The 17260-nt window shown below is 41.3% G+C and overlaps 1 protein-coding gene across 2 annotated transcripts in view; it reads left to right on the top strand.

The window, feature by feature from the left end:
• Nucleotides 1-17260, top strand: part of LOC126481125 (cell division cycle protein 16 homolog) — a 206922-nt gene extending 189662 nt beyond the window's left edge. For both annotated transcript variants that reach the window (XM_050104663.1, XM_050104664.1), the window contains exon 12: nucleotides 16858-17260. In XM_050104663.1, the coding sequence (XP_049960620.1) occupies nucleotides 16858-17018 (161 nt within the window). In that variant the 3' untranslated portion in view covers nucleotides 17019-17260. The remainder of the gene's footprint in view (nucleotides 1-16857) is intronic.

Below are 17260 nucleotides of genomic sequence, written 5' to 3' on the forward strand. Positions count from 1 at the left end.
ATATTAGTGAGATTCCCCTGTAATTATTTACACCTCTTTCTTGTGTAATGGTTGAATGTACTCATTTTTCTGATCTTCAGGAATCAGTTCCTTTTGTCAAATGTTTTGCATCACTTGGGTAATTTCTTTAATGGTATTTGAGCCTAGTGATTTGAGGATTCCTGCTACAATTCCATCTTCCCTGATGCTTTTTTGTTTCTTAGTCTTTTTATCAGTCTAGCAATTTCTTCCTCATTTGGCCGTAATGAATTTGGATTAGTGTCCTTTGGTTCTTGTAGTGGGAATCTTTGCGCTGTTTCTCCGCAGTTTAGTAGTTCTTTGAAATATCTGGTAAGTTATCCTGTGAGCTTAGTTTTGCAGTTCTTATAGAAATTTAATGTGTTACTTCTTTCAAAGACATTCTCGATTTCAAGTAACATATTTTATAGACTATAAGGCGCACTTTTTTCTCTGAAAAATTGCCTCCAAAATTCAGGTGCATCTTATACTCGAAATTGATATGAGTGCGGGGACTCACAAGCTTGCTAACATTTGTCTCCCTCCCACCCAGCCTCACAAACTTAGAACACTGTCTAGCCTACGATGTACCATTGCAGTCAGTGGTGTAGTGGACTTGAATTGAAAGTGATTTCTGTTATCGGTAACAGTACAGTATTTTTGTTAGTAGCTCGTTTCGTAATGGAAAAAAATCAAATGTATTCATATGATGTGGGCTATAAATTGAAAGTAATGCAGAAAGCATATGCAGGAAACTGAGTAGCTGAGCAGCATTTTGGTACTCCACTGACAGAAAAACCATTCACAATTGGCGGGCGAATAAAGAACTGAAAAAAATGAGGACGACTAAATGTGCAAATAGAGGACTGAATGCAAAATGGGCAAAACTAGTAGATGACATTTTGAAATCGATTCAAGGACTCCATCAAAATGGCATTTGAATTAATACAAAAATGATTCAAACCCTCATAAGCTAGCCCTATGGCGGAAGTTAACAGACTTTAAGGGTGGAGGTGGTTGGTGCTACAGGTTTATGAAGCGTCATGGACTTGGCATGCGAACCAAAACCAAAAAGTCTCAGAAGATGCCACAAGAGTATGAAGAGAAAATACTATCTTCTATCACTTTATTATTCAACATTGAAAGCAAACCAGTGTGGAACTAAGCCAAATAGTGAAGGTGGAAAAAACTCCTCTGGCATTTGATGTGCAGAATAACAGAACTTTTGCCATGAAAGATGCTAAAACGGTAACTATAAAAATAAGTGGACATGAAAAAATGCACTACACTGTTGTCCTTTCATGTTGTTGTGACAGTACTAAACTTAATCCAGTGATCATTTTTCAGCACAAAATAATGCCAAAACCTTCTACATACTGCCAGGTGTTGTTCACATACATGACAGGGGTTGGATGGATGAGGCTGGTATGAAATTATGAACTTACAGAGTGTGGGAGAGAAGGAAGGATGGACATGAAAAAATGCACTACGCTGTTGTCCTTGATGTTGTGCTCATGATACTAAGCTTAAGTTCTCTTTGTGTGCTAGATCAGTTTGGTAGTCAGTTGAAAAATTCTGTGGAAGAGGAATTGAGATGAGGAAATACATAGCTTGCTGTTATGCCAAGAGGGCTTACTTCACTATTGAAATCTCTTGATGTCTTGATAAATAAACCATTTAAAGTGTGTACTAGAGAGGAATGGAACAAATGGATGATGGATGAAATCCAACATGAATTCATGCTGAAGGGAGCTTTCAAATGACTTACAATCAAACAAGAGCGCCAGTGGTCTACAGTGAGAGAAGACATATTGTTAAATTTTTTAAATAATGCTGCATAAGTAATACTCTTGATGGCAGTGAAAACCTTCTTATATATGAAGAGGACAATTGTGATGAGGAAGAAGGAGAACAAGAAGAAGAAGAAGAGAGTTCAGATAATGATTTTCAGGGATTCTAAAGTTCAGTTCAGTTCTATAAACTAATAATTTTTTTAGTTTGACCCTGCAATCTAATAACAAAAAAGGCAAAAATTTTATTTAAAAAATTGCTTAAAAATTGAGGTCCGTCTTATAGATCATAGCATTGTAAAATACGGTAGTTCACCCTTTTCATATTTCCTTTTGGTCTTCAAGATTAACTTGGCTCTCTTTCCTCACTGTCAAGACTGTTCTGTAGTAGTCTTCCGTCTTATTGCTGTCTTATTGTTGTATGCATTCTGTCCGTATTGAATTGCATTCTCAACATTCGTCATTCCACCAACATTGCTTTTTCCTGTTCTACAGAGGAATTAGTGTTTGCGCTGTTTTGGTCAATTTGCTTTTGCAGTTGTTGCAAACGGTTTGTCTGCTTCTGGGAAATGTGATTGGACCTGGTTAGTGTCAAATCTATTCTTGTCAGGTAATGGCTGAGTTAACATTTGCTCTCTCTTTGACATGGATGGTCATAATTTCTTAGTGGTTTGAATAAGAGATTGCTGCTTGGTCACCTATGGGTGAGCTTGGTGATCTCCATATCATCCTCTTTTTTTTTTTTTTTTTTAAGTGTGTCGAGATGTTTGCAGAGTTTGATTAATCTTCATCTGTTTTGGTTGGTCCATTTATGTGCTGTTAATTTTCCAATTGTTTTTCTGTACTTTCATTCTTTGCCTAGCTGTGCATTGAAATCATCATGTAGGATTTTGGCATGTTTTTGTGGAAATTTAGATACTGTTTCTTCTAGCATTCCGTTATTTGTCTATCTTTTTGTAGTTGACTTTATTTTCAATATGGACTGGGATGTGTGCATTGATTAGTGTGTATGTTCTACTTTCACACTTCAGGGGAGATTTTCATTAGCCTGTTATTTACAGGCATCACATTTGTTTTGCAGGTGAGTATCTCCTGTTTGACTGCAAAGGTAACCCTTAAAAGTAGCGTTTTTTCTGTAATTGTTTGTCTGTTTTACTTTTGAAATTGTGTAGTTCCCAAAATCCATTGCCTTTTCATCAGTGTGCCTGTGTTTGCATTCTTTGTTCATTCAGGGTTTGCTCTTGAGATACTTTTTGTATTTAGTGTGTCGAAAAAGGTTTTGGTGTGTGGGCAAAGTTGGCTAAAGGACTCCAACTCCCTCTGTGTGTAGGTGCAGATGCCCCAGAATTCAATAGTCTGGTAGTACTGTTCTTAGTAGAAGTGGATTATGACCTGGAGTAAAAGACTGATTGCTGCCGTGCCTCAAGGTACTTGACTATCTCAAGTTTTGGACTGAAGACCAGTTTTTAAAGTCTGTAGTATTAGCTACATAACAAGAATTCCTGCCACACCTCCGGTGATCAGATGTTGACCACTTTGCCATTTGCTACATCTCAGATGCAAAGTGGATTTCACAGGATCTCTATCCCACCAGTTCTACCATATTAGTGGTTTTCCTTGCTGCCTTCATTGCTGTTGAAAATCTCACATTGTAGACTAGCATGCCTCCCCTCTCGTCTTCCATGACAGGAAGCTCAGCTTCCCTGCCTTGTCTGATCACTGAGTACTGAGCCACCCTGCCATGACAAGGCCTGGCCCATGAAGTCTTATTATTTATTTATTTATTATTTGCATATTCTTCATCAGTTGCTCATTCACTTTTGAGCATATCCATTTTGCGAAAAGCTTGTACTTCATATCCTCCTTAAAATGTTAACAAAATTTGAAATGAGTGACTATAGAGGAGATGTCAAACAGATTAGAGGCACATATACTGGGAGGCTGCAGACAATGCACCATCATCATATAATAGAAATTTATATGCATGTTTATTTTCTAGGTAGCCTAGTGATTTGTCAGTGGACAAGCTGAACCAGAATTATGTAAAGTCGAAGGACGTATCGGAATTATTTAACGGTGATATAATTATCAACATCCACCAAGAACAGGCCTAATTGGAAATGAAACTTTAAATGTGAAACATATTTTGTCCAATCAAACACATTAATTTCTGCATTTATGAACTGATATCCAGGAGTCCTCTTAATCAGCGGATTAACGTACAAGTAATCATTGTATGGCATTGGTGGCGGGGATCACCTAGTGGTTCAGCCACATAAATGGAAAGGGTTTCTTGATTGCACCCATTCGGCACCTTTCCTTTGTGAAGCATGAATGTTTTGTTGTGCATGTAATGGTTTCAGTGTAGGTGACTATGATGAGTGCACAAGGAGGGTAGTGTTGTTTGAAGTGTTAATGAGGTAATATGGTGCCAATGCATAGCCTGCTCCTCTCAAGTAGCACAAAATGCAAAATGTAGCTACTTGCAGGAAATGTGCCAAAGCTGTTCACCAGTAATATCATATGCCAAAACAAAAAAGGCCTACAAGGTACTTCGATTCACTATCACAAGCTCACACACTTTGACTGTCAAAAAAGGATCAAGAATAGTGATGACATGAGACAGATACAGAATAGTATTACTATCCAGTGCAAAACTGTGCTTGAAGTGATACTCGCAATCTCCTGCAGACAGCCAGAGAATACCATAAATATGAGCAGGTAGTCTCAGAAAAATAGATTGATGTATCTGCTGGTGCAAAAAGTTCATAGCTCCTCCAAAATAAAAATTGGAAGCCGGAAAAAAGCAGATCCTATGCCAAAAGGCAATACAGATCTAATTTTATCTACCAAATCCAATGACTATTTGGCCACTAGAACTAAAAAATTTTAATTTGCCTCATGGAACCAACCAATCCCTGGACTTAAGTCCTCACCGCCACAGAACCAGAGCCAGCTGAAAAATAGGGGGAAGGATAAAACCCATTTATCTAATGGCTCCTATACTTCATTAGAACTTAAAGGCACAGGAGTATGGTTTCAGGTGAATCATTTTCAGGCTACAGGACAGACTCTCTCTCTCTCTCTCTCTCTCTCTCTCTCTCTCTCTCTCTCTCTCTCTCTCTCTCTCTCTCTCTCTCTCTCTCTCTCCAGCTACATTGAGGAATTGTACCACGTAGAATGGGGTGATGGACGAAAGGAGGTGTGGAGTGGGAGGGAGGATAGAGGGATGGGTGGCTGACGGATGGGAGGGAGGCAGCAAGTGCATGGGATAGGAATATGGGACGGAGAGGTGTCAAGTGCACAGGAGAGGAAAGCAACACAGCAACACAGGTACTGTGCAGCTGAAAATTTAGCATGGTAAACAATACTGTAATTATTTTGCAGTGGACACCTTTTCAAATTCGTGGCTCATTGTGGTAAGTGAATATATTGCTCACGCAAAGGAGATTGTCAGCGGAGAGAGCTAAACCAGAATGACCCTATTTCTCACAATGCACACTTATTCTTCCTCATCTCTTCCCCTCGTCATCAGTTTACAGCAGCTGCGGTGTCACTGAATGTATTTGGCCTTCAGCCTCTCATGAAATTTGAGGCCAAGAGGTTCTCAGTTAACATTCTGCACTGCTCTGCTCGTGATCCACTTTGTGGAAATTTTGACGCCGACAGTGAGCTGTAAAGTTCTGCTGCCATCTGTCATATGGGCAAAGCTGTTGAGACTGTTATAGTATTACAATGACCATATCTACCGAGTAAGAGATAGTGCATGCTCTTAAGCACTGTTATGGGTTCATTCCCTATCTTTCATTTCATTTTCACACTTTCACCCAATGCTTCATTTGTGACGATATGCACCAATACCCCATATAGTCTGAACCACAGATTTTGAGATGTGGTATGATAGAATTTCTTTATTACCAGTATTATAAATGTTGTATTCACACTTCTAAAATGCTCTGAAAAATGTTAAAATAACGTTTTAAGAAGTCTACATTTCGAAAACTGCCCCAGGAAGGTCACAATACCGCCCAGTGCACCAATTGGAACCAACCACTTTCTTCCTCAAACCACTCCATCACACTCCTGTCCTTGTGACACGCTGCATTATCTTACTGAAAAATGCTACTGCCATCGGGAAGCATGGTCATCATGAAGGAATGTGTGTGGTCTGCAACCAGTGTACAGCAGTTTTGCGCCCGAAAACCATAACAAAAAACTCCTTGTCTGTCATTGTGCCTTGCATGAGCTCTACTGGACCCATGGATGCCCATGTGAATGTTCCCCAGAGCATAATTGGAGAGGGGGGGGGGAGGAATTTATTAAGAAATACATTGGGAGAACATTATTCAAATTCTTAGGAATAAATCCCCAGCATCTTAGCATCTTAATAAGATTTCATTTGTCACTGACTAGGTTGCTAATATATGCAAGGCGCTGCAGCCTTTCAGCATTATGCAAGCCTTACACATGTTTTGAAACACATTTTCAGTGATTATTATTTAATAAATCAGGTTTCAGTGATTTATTCCATGACTTATACTGCCAAAGATACTTACCGTCTATTTCATGAAGAAAACTGGTGACATGAATTAAGTACAGACTAGCTTGGAGCAAGAAATGGAAAGTAGATGGAACAACGTGTTTAGAGTGCTACCATCTGTACTTGGACAGTACGATAAAATCATGCAAATGCTTCCAGAAAGAGTTTCTCTGAAAAACTTACTAATTATGACCACAACACTGTAAAAGAACATGACGTTTTTAGAGCCACTAAAAGATGCAATAGGAGTACTGGAATTCAAGAAGTTTCCAACAATACAGTTTGTTTCATTGTGGGTTGGAACTGAAAAGCTGCATTGTAATGCAGGGCCTGAAGATAAACAAGTATGTTTAAATTACAGTAGCCCCAGTTTTCTTGTTTAATATGTGCTGTGTGTTCAGTGAATGACAGAATTTAATTGCAAGGTGCCAGTTTCAGTATCACTAGCATTTGGCAGTACAGTACAACTGTCATATTATTATCTGTTAGATGTAGATACTACAAATGTTGAAAGAATGCTGTCTCTGTCTCACAGAAGAAAAAGTTGAAATCCAGGTGTTGCACAGAATAGTAACATTTCTGTAGTCGCCCTACCAATTACTGAAAATGTTTGTTTCTGATATAGATGAGATATTAAATACACATGCCCCAAATAAGTGACAAAATACCAGTTCTTCAGAAGCTAGAACAAAATTATAACGTGGCAGCAATATATTACTCTATTTTTGTGATATCTGTAATTATTTATTTAGGGCTGGCCGTGGTGGTCGAGCGGTTCTAGGCCCTTCAGTCCGGAACCACACAACTGCTACGGTCGCAGGTTCAAATCCTGCCTCGGGCATGGATGTGATTGATGTCCTTAGGTTGGTTAGGTTTAAGTAGTTCTAAGCCATAAAAATGGAGTCTCTCCAGAATGAGATTCTGACTCTGCAGCGGAGTGTGCGCTGATGTGAAACTTCCTGGCAGATTAAAACTGTGTGCCGGACAGAGACTTGAACTTGGGTAGGTTTGTAGGAGAGCTTCTGTGAAGTTTGGAAGGTAGAGACGAGGTACTTGCAGAAGTGAAGCTGTGTGGATGGGGCATGAGTCGTGCTTGGATCACTAAGGTGGTAGAGCACTTGCCCGTGAAAGGTAAAGGTCCCAAGTTCGAGTCTCAGTCCGGCACACAGTTTTAATCTGCCAGGAAGTTTCAATGGGATCTCTCTTTTCAGAGTGACTAGACTGTGGGCCATGGCATACTCAGTGTGCCAGTGAGGTTGACTTTTATTTAACTCAGATGGATAGTGGTAACAACGATGACCAGCTTGAGAGATGAAAGCGTAACAGTAGTCTTTTTCCCAAGCTATCTAATTTAGCAAGAATAATGTTTTGTGTTCCAGCCTCAAATTTGTCTAGTGAAAGAAATTTCAGTGTGGCATGTAAACTTTTGTCGGTTCTACAAAGCGGTCTTGATCTGAAACAAGTCGATTCATTGTAATTACGGTAACAGAATAATTTGGAGAAAATTTTGTTCCTGATAGATTTCTAATTTCTTAGATGGTCTAGTTCACGTATGTAGATTTGAATCAATAAAACACATGTTGTTATAAAAAACAGCAATGTGATTTTTCATTACCAACATTAAAAACGTTGGTAGTTCCATAGTTTTCCTCAGAGTCCAAACTGTTTCCAAATTTTCGCTGTTGCATAACGTAAGCTGTTTTCTCTTATGAATTACAGTGATGTGTCATGATTAAGACACTAACACCCAGGCACTGAGGTGACAAAATTCACTAGCTAGACATCTGTACATGAAAAGATGGCAGTAGTGTCACAAATTTGTACTAAGGTAATTCATGTGAAATGTTTCCGTCATGATTATGGTTTTGCACATCAGGAATTAACAGACTTTGAATGCGTAATGGTAGTTGGAGCTAGAAGCAAGGGATATTCCCTTTCAGAAATAGTTAGGGAATTTAATATTTCGATATCACTGTATCAAGAGTGTGCCAAGAATGCCAAATTTCAGGCATTATCTCTCACCACGGACAACACAGTGACCGATAGTCTTCTTGTAACAACCAAGAGCAGTGGCTTTTGTGTAGAGGTGTCAGTGCTAGCAGACAAGCAACAAGTAAAATAACTCCAGAAATTGATGTGGGACGTATGACAGATGTATATGTTGTGACACTTGGTGTTAATTGGCAATGGCAGCAGACGACTGACACCAGTGCCTTTGCTAACAGCACGAATCAACTGCATCACACCATATTGGTGGACTCCAGAAGCCTCGAAAACCACGGCCTCGTCAGATAAGTTCCAATTTCAGTTGGTAAGAGCCAATGGTAGGGTTCGAGTGTGATGCAGCTCCCATGAAGTTATGGACCCGTGTTGTCAACAAGGCACTGTACAAGCTGGTAGTGGCTCCATAATGGTATGGGCTATATTTACACAGAATGTACTGGATCCTCTGGTCCAACTGAACCAATCATCGACTGGCAATGGGTATGTTAAACTACTTGTAGATAATTTGCAGCCGTTCATGGACTTTGTGTTCCCAAACAGTGAAGAAATTTTTATGGATGACATGTGCCTTGTTAGCAGGCCATTGCTGTTTATTTACAATTGGTTTGAAGAATATTCTGGACAGTTCGAGCAAATGATTTAGCCACCCAGATCGCACGACGTGAATCCCATCAAACATTTATGGGACGTAACCTACAGGTCAGTTCATGCAACGCTTTCCTAATTACGGACTGGCATGGCTCAATGTTTCTGCAGGGAACTTCCAGTGACTTGTTGAGTCCATACCACATGAAGTTGCAGCATTAATCTGGTCAAAAGGAGGTCTGACACAATATTAAGAGGTATTCCATGGCTTTTATTGCCTCATTGTATGTCCACATTGTAACTAAAGTGATCTGAGTGTAGTTCCATCGGCTGGTGGGAGTATTTCAGAAGCAGCACCAGCCTTCAGACACAAAGTTACTACTAAAATTGTTGCAACAATGGCAAAGCCCTCCCCCTCATTCAACAATAGCCTGCCGGCTTTGAGCATTTGTACTTGAGCGACCTGTGTCTGAGCACAGTGGACTCAAGTGTGTATGAGCGAGCAAAATGCCCAATTTGCAGACTTCTATTCTGCATAGACAGCTGGTGCCATATACCCTCAGAAACCAATCTAGGAGTTGTCAAATCCATGCCATGCAGAAAAGCAGCTGTATTACATTACAAACTTGGGCCAGCCTGCTACTAAGAGGCAGTCAATATATTATGGCTTATAAGTGTAAGTTTATTGTTAATTTCAAAGAGCATGACACTAAGAAGAGTCTAGCATCATCATCTTACTTCCTTGTAAAGTTACTGTAATTGTAAAATTATAAAAATTCAGTCTCTAAGGGAGAGAAGGCAATGAGGCAGGGCGTATCCACCATGTTATTCAGTCTGTACATAACTCAGTCAGTAAGGAAAACTTACGGGAAATTTGGAAAGAGAATTAAAGTTCACAAAGAGGAAATAAAATCTTTAGGGTTTGCTGATGATTTTAAGTCAGGGGATGCTGAAGGAATGAGATTAGGAATATAGTGGGCAGTAACTGTATGCTAGAAGTTACTTTTATATTTGAAGGTTCCTCTGCATGAAATATGATTTGGCGATTGTTAAGAACTCTCCAATCAACTCACAAAGATGGTCTGATTTTCAATATGCTTGTGTTTCATTCAGTGAGAAGCTGTTAAAAACCTTCTGGAAGTTAAGGAACACAACATCATCCGTGGTCGTTTTGATGATTTCATATGTGGGATCACCGTTGGTTCCTACATAGGAGATTTTCAGCCTGCAGTGTATGGTTTAACTTGGATGTCACAGGCATCTCATATTAGAGCAATCTTTTAATGAAGTCAAATTATTTTCTAGCTTTGTTGCAGCTAGTGTGCTATGTGATCAGCATCCACTTGTCATTGGCAGGCTGCATCCAGCAACAGACAAGTTTTCTTGACCCAGTAGCGGAACATGCTGTTGTCTTCAACTCGGACAATGTTAACAGTAGCTTCATGGCTCATGCAATCATATCATATTATTCCTTCTCATTGCCAACTTCTCTGGTTTGTATAGGCCTTGAGCCATTCTGTGGTATCACAATCATCCCATTATCCTGTAAGTCTTGGTAGCCAGATGCTATATCTGAGCTTACATATTCCCATCCTTCCTAACTCGACCTTCCCGAATTTATCTTCCTTTTTTGTCTCAGTCTCATTTCTCTATCTAATTTTCAAATGCCTCCCTCGTTTTCCCTTATCCAAAGTCTCGTATTTAACAAATTTTTTCTTTAATTTACCTTTTTAACACATTTTGTTGTCATATTATCATCTCTTTTCTGGCCAATTTTATTTTCTTGTTTGTGGACCACTTTTTCTTCCTTTCTTTTTCATCTTGTCTCATCTTTCCTGTACGTAAATTATTTTGTCAGTGCTTCTCCTTCATGCCTTCAAGGGTTCAGCATTTGTTTGCTGGGCTCGGCGACCCTGGGGTTCCTGAGCTGTGGACTGGTAAGTGACACCAGTCATCGTCACTCTAAGTTCTGGGCATACATCAGCGACCACTGTGTGGCCCAGCTGTGAAATGTTGTGTTTTTGGGGAACTCTCCGCACCTCAATTGTATAAGGCTTACTCAGGCATGCAGGACTCTTTCTGAGAGCACCCTTATTTCTCTAGCTGCTTGTGGGACTGAGAGAGAACCCTCAAAGTCTTCCTCTTCTCTTCCCAGTGTAACAGATGTACTGCCTGGGAGTACTCACACCCATTCATGCAAAAGAATGAGAGGGGCTAATCCTCCTGATAATCAACTTCACATTAGTAACATGGCTCAAGAAGTCATGAATCAGAATGCTTTTGTAGTGATCAAGAGGAAGGTGGGGACCTTTGAAAAATTGTCCCCTTCTATATCCATAAAGGCTTAGTAGGGCTTACTGGTACCCTTAAGTCTATGAAGCAGTTGCAAAATGGTTCATTGCTGGTCAAGTGTACCCCGGCAAAGCAGGTGGAACTGCTTAGGAAGTCACAAAAAGTGGGTGATCGTGACAACATTGTTGAGTTGCATATCTCTCTCAACTTTGACAAAGGTGTGGCCACCTGCCATGACATTTTGCTGAACTTGAACAAGAATGGGCATCACAGAGGATAGTGGATGTGGGGCAAAGGACACGTAAGAATAATAGAGAAATTGAGAAGACTACCACCTGCATTGTGACCTTCAATTCTCTGACGCTGCCCGAACACATCATGGCACGAATACTCACGGAGGGTTAGGCCCTATGTCTGTAACCCTATGCATTGCTTTAGTTGCCAGCAATTTAGTCATACAGCATTGAGTTACAGAGGCGAAGTAGCGTGTGGGAAGTGTGGAAAGTCAATCCATGCAGCTTGGACTGATTGTACATCTCCAGCAAACTGCATTAACTGCTCTGGGAGCCACACAGTCTGGAGCCGAAACCGCCCTGTTATTGCAGAGGTACTCAGAATTCAGGAAATAAATGCGACAAAGCCGATCCCCCACACAGACGCCACAGAGGAATATAAGGCGATGAAACCCTCTGTCTGTGCCACTTCTTATGCTTCCTTGGTGCAGAAACCTGTTCCTAAGGTTGATGCTTTGATGCAGACAACATTCAGTGTAGCACTATCCACCACCAGCACCTGTATTTGCACTTGTACATGTCAAAGCAAAGTTAAAGACATTGTGATCCAGGCAGCTATGACAGATGAGGCCAGCAATGCTTTCGCAGTGAGCTTCCTGCAGGCATCCCAAAAGTAGAGTGCCCCTCAATGCCCACTTAATTCAAAGAAAGGTTTCACTCACCACCCTCTTTCCCCGTCATCCTTGCTGGGAAAAGGAGTAGAGAAAGGGTCTCAGCATTCTGGTCAAAATCTCTATCAGGTGCCATCAGACATTATTCTATCATGTCTATGGTGAGGACATCATGGGTGTTGGTGCCTCGTCACCGACCCAGGTGGCCCCTCCACCCCATCTCGCTCCACAATCACCTCACTGCCCCAGTGGAAGGGCAGGGGTACATCGAGACCACACTGATTAAATGGCTCCCATACTCCAATGGAATATGAATGGATACTGGACTCATCTGGAGGGATTGAGGCTCCATGTACAGGACAGACCCTTTTGCCTCTGTTCTCAAGAGACTCATTTTAAACAGACTGACACATCTCTACTTGGAAGAAAAGGTGACCTTACTGGTGACAGGGTGAAATGTGGGGTACCAATGTTCATCAGGGACACTTTTCACTCCTCACCTGCATCCTTAACCACAACAATATAAGTGGCTACTGTTCGGATAGTGGCCCATGTCACTGTCACGGTGTGCTCTTTGTACCTACCGCCCCATGAGCCTCTTGACAGTGGGGTCTTCACTCATCTTCTTAGTGAACTACTCTGCCCTTTTCTCCTTTTAGGGGACTTCAATGCACACACTGTGTTATGGGGTTCTAACGCCACTTGCCCTAAGAGTGGAATACTTGAGGATCTGAAATGCACAACAGATGTCAAACTGATGAACATGGGCCACGCTACTTGTTTTAACACCACTACGGGTTCGTCTACAGCCATAGACCTCTCTTTCTGCTCATCTGCCCTTGCAGACACTGCTCAGTGGGGAGTGGATGATGAACTCCATGGTGGCAACTACTACCCAGCCTGGATTCATCTGCCTGATGGAACAGATCCTGAAGGGAAGTCACCAATATGGTTGTTCAAAAAAGCTAACTGGATGCTTTGCAAGCAGTTAGCTGTTTTTGAGCAGTGTGACAGCATCCAGAACTGGCTGGATCACATTATGGCCACTATCCACCATGCCGCTGATGCACCCATCCGAAAGTCAGTGGTAACTCCTAGGAGGTGAACTGTCCCTTGGGGGAATGGTCAGTATCATTCTGCAGTCAGTGACGGGAGGGGTGGCTATGTGCAGATTCACTCAATGTTCTACAAATCAGAATCTTGCAAACTTTCGAATGGCATGTGCAAAGGTGAGGCAAATAATTCGGGAGAGTTAGTAGAGTTCCTGAACTCCATCAATAGGTCCACATTTGCAAGTAAAGTGTGGGAAGCCATTAGGAGGCTCTCAAGGCACAACTCACGGCTGCCAGTAGCAGCTGGACAAATGCAGGGGTCTGTCGTAACATTGCCGAGAGACAGCTCAGACAATGGCAGAGTTGTACAAGTCCCTTACAAATGATGCCTGGAAATGACCTGATAATGTACAGCGTGTTGAAGCAGTTGGACCCACTGTCGAAGGAGGTCCTCCTGCAGCTCTTGAAAGAAATTTGGGTGGCAGGAGACATTCCCAATGCGTGGAAAAACCTATAGTATTAGCCCGACAAGCTGCATAGGAAAGACACTGGAACGTTTGGTCAGTTGGTGCCAAGTGTGGGTTCTCAAAACCAGGTCCCTACTCAGTCACTCCCCGTGTGGGTTCGGGGAGTATTACTCCACTCTCGATAACCTGACCCTGTTCAGTGTAGCAATTCAACATGCTTTCATTTGTAAGCAACATCTTATCAGTGTTTTCTTCGATTTGAAAAAGGTCCACAATACTGCCTGGAGGCATATTTTTTTGTCCCTGCTTTATCATTGGGGATTCTGTGGACATCTGCCCACCTTCATAAGGTCCCTTCTCTCTGACAGATGTTTTAGATACAAGTTTTGATTGTCCTCTCTGACTGTTTTAAGCAGGAGTATGGTGTCCCTCAAGGGAGTGCTTTAATTGTCACAACATTCTGCATTGCAATAAACAGTATGTCCACAGTGTAACGACTCATATTGTGTTCCTTGTTTGTGGATAATTTCTCCACCTTCTGTGCATCCTCCAACCTTGCAAAGGCTACTTGGCAATTGCAACTGATCATGAGACAGTTGGAGGAATGGTATTACACCAAAGGATAAAACTATTTGTGTTTATTTTAATCTTAATTTACCTGTTGTGAAACTGGAAGATACCATTCTCACTTTTCAGGAGAAGGTGAAGTATTTGGGCCTTCCTTTTGATGAGAAGTTAACTTGACTGCCACACCTTAAAAACCTGAGTGTCTTAAGGTCTTAGACATCCTTAAATGTGTCAGTCACAGGTCTTGGGGAGATGAGAGGCCCCATCTGCTCCTCCAATTTTATAAGCCCTTTGTGCAACCCCGGCTTGAATACGGATGCCAGAGTTATGAGTCAGCAAGGTCTTCATACCTCAAAATGCTGGATGCGGTTCACCAAGAGGATATTATGCTGTTGACAGGAGTCTCTCACATGAGTCCTGTTGCAAGCACCAGCCTCCGCTATCTATTTGACCAAGCATATAGGGCTTTGTCCACTCCTACATCACCAGCATCCAGCTATGTTGCGCAGCCATTGTTCAATCATAAGCCACTGGCAACAAGGCCATTTGGTATCCGTGCAAGGGAGAGCCTTGAGTTATTACAGGTGGGGGGCATTAAGATCCAAATCCAGGGGCGGAGTAGGGCATCCCTCTGACTACTAAAGAGGCCCAGATTACTTTTAGAACTGACTAGTTACAGGAAGCATTGTACCCTAGACTATGTTTTTACAATTATATTTAACTAGATTTTACGTTGCCATCCAGATTTTATTACATGGATGGGTCTAAGCAGGGATATTTTCTTGGTTGTCCTGTAGTATTCCCTGACATTGTCGTCGGGATAGGGCTCCTAGCACAGTTTTCAGTTTGTTAAGCAGAATTGTTTGCTATGCTGAGGGCAGTGCAGTGGATGAGATGGCATCATGACAAAATATGCCTCATCTGCTCAGATTCTCAAAGTGCCCTTCTTGATATTGGGCAGATGTACCCAGCAGATCGGATGGTGCAAGAAGTGCATGACACTCTTCTTCTCTTGCAAAGGCAAGTCAAGGAAAGCATTTTCTGCTGGGTTCCAGGGCACATAGTGATTCGGGAAAGGAACTCGCTCATGCAGCTGCCAAGGAGGCTTGCTCCCTTCCTCCTGCTGCTTGCTGTTCAGTCCCTCTACAGGCTGTCACTTCATTTGTGACCAGGAAGGCCATGTGTTGGTGGGAGGGTCAGTGGCTGGACGTGAGGAACAATAAACTACAAACCACAAAACCTTCACTGTGACCATGGTTTATCTTCTCCCACCCACAATAGTCCAAAGAAGTAGCCCTTACACGGCTTAGAGTGGGACATTGCTCATTGACACATGGCTTCCTCTTACATTGGGAGGTGCTGCCAGTATGTCAGAGATGGGGGACTCAGCTATCAGTACAACATATTTTAACTGAGTGTGTTTCATATGACAAGCTGAAGGTTGAACTGAGTCTCCCACAGGATCTGCCTTCTGTTTTAACTGATAATGAGGCAAATGTTCGTGTTTTAAGATTTTAGGTGGTGTCAGGAATTATTCCCAAAATATAGTGCGTAAGATATTAATGTATCACGAATTGGCTGGGTCACTCATTATTTGTAAATATTTATCGAGCCACTAGCCACAGTTATATGTCCCCTTTTTTAACGATTTTTTTCAGTTATTTTATCCATTGTTTCATCTAGTTATTTGCTGTGTCTCATTGGGGTTTTATTATGGGCTTTTCTGAAGCTCACCTTATTATGGTTGCCTCGTGATTCTTGAGTGTGTGTGTGAATGGGGGGGGGGGGGGGGGGGGGTGTTTGAAACTTGGTTTTCCATCTTATTGACCTTTCTTCATAGATTTTCACCATGGTGATAATTATATCATTAATGCATGGGTGCTGATGACATTGCTGTTTAGCCATCACAGCTTCAGATTCCCCTCTCATCTTTGGACTTACGAAGGTACATACCGACAAATTTTTCCAAGATTAAGTAACACATTGGCAGGCAATTGTGTATGGCATCTGATTAGTGTCATGAGGGAATACATCTGCTTAAGCTGCAGAGGAGGCAGGGAACAGTAGATAGACAGTAAAAAGAGGTGTTGATTACTGCTATCAAACTTGTGCCTTGTATCTTCTATCATAACAACATTATGGCAATTGGGGTGGGGGGACAGGGGGGGTAGGAGTAGTAGGTTTGTGTGTGTGTGTGTGTGTGTGTGTGTGTGCGTGTGTGTGTGTGTGTGTGTGTGTGTGTGTGTGTGTGTGTTTCTTTCTTTGTTAAGGCACATAAAGTAAGGAACACAAGGAGGGATTTGTTCAAATTATCTGATGTTTATCACTTCAAGAAACGGTTGATTGAAAATGGCTAATCAGTTTGGCTGTGCTTGCTATTCCTATCTGAAAAGAATAGGAGGCAATCAAATTACAAAATAAATGTATTGGAAGACTTAGATATCTGTCTTCATAGACCCTGGCAATTTTTAAGCAGGCAATGAAATGGTAATCAAATATTTGTGCCCCCAAGGCTGGGGCCTAGGTCTCAGTAACAAAATGTCGTCAAGGAAATAAATATCAGTACAAATCTGCATTGCATGATTTATAGCATGTTTAGAACATAATCTCTACCTTTTATCTTGTTTGTGTATTCCTAACATTGTTCTGCATTTTGTAGGTTCTTCAGAAACAAGTGCAGATTCTTTCCTGTGGCAAAGCACTGTACCATATTTGGACATTGACAGGGCAGCGCTTCCATCCCTTCATGAAACATCTACAAGCAGCCTTAGTTTTGAAGTTGAAATGCAGGATACCTCAGCTGTTAGGATATTGGAGTAGTTACTGTTGATCTTATACCCCAAAGAACTCTCTTGTGATATAACTGATATCAGATTCTGTGCCCTTCTTTAAAGGTTCAGGAGATACCTCTTAAACTGCAATGTCGGTTTTGCAGTGTATATGTTCTGAATGTAGTATGAAATATTTGATAAGAAGATAGAAAAATTGTAAATAACCTTTATATGTGTTATTTATTGTGAAATGATTTTTGTGTACATATTTTATAATCCATGTCTGAAAAA

This window comes from Schistocerca serialis, chromosome 5 (assembly GCF_023864345.2).
Source record: "Schistocerca serialis cubense isolate TAMUIC-IGC-003099 chromosome 5, iqSchSeri2.2, whole genome shotgun sequence".
In the NCBI taxonomy this organism is placed as follows: Eukaryota; Metazoa; Arthropoda; class Insecta; order Orthoptera; family Acrididae; genus Schistocerca; species Schistocerca serialis.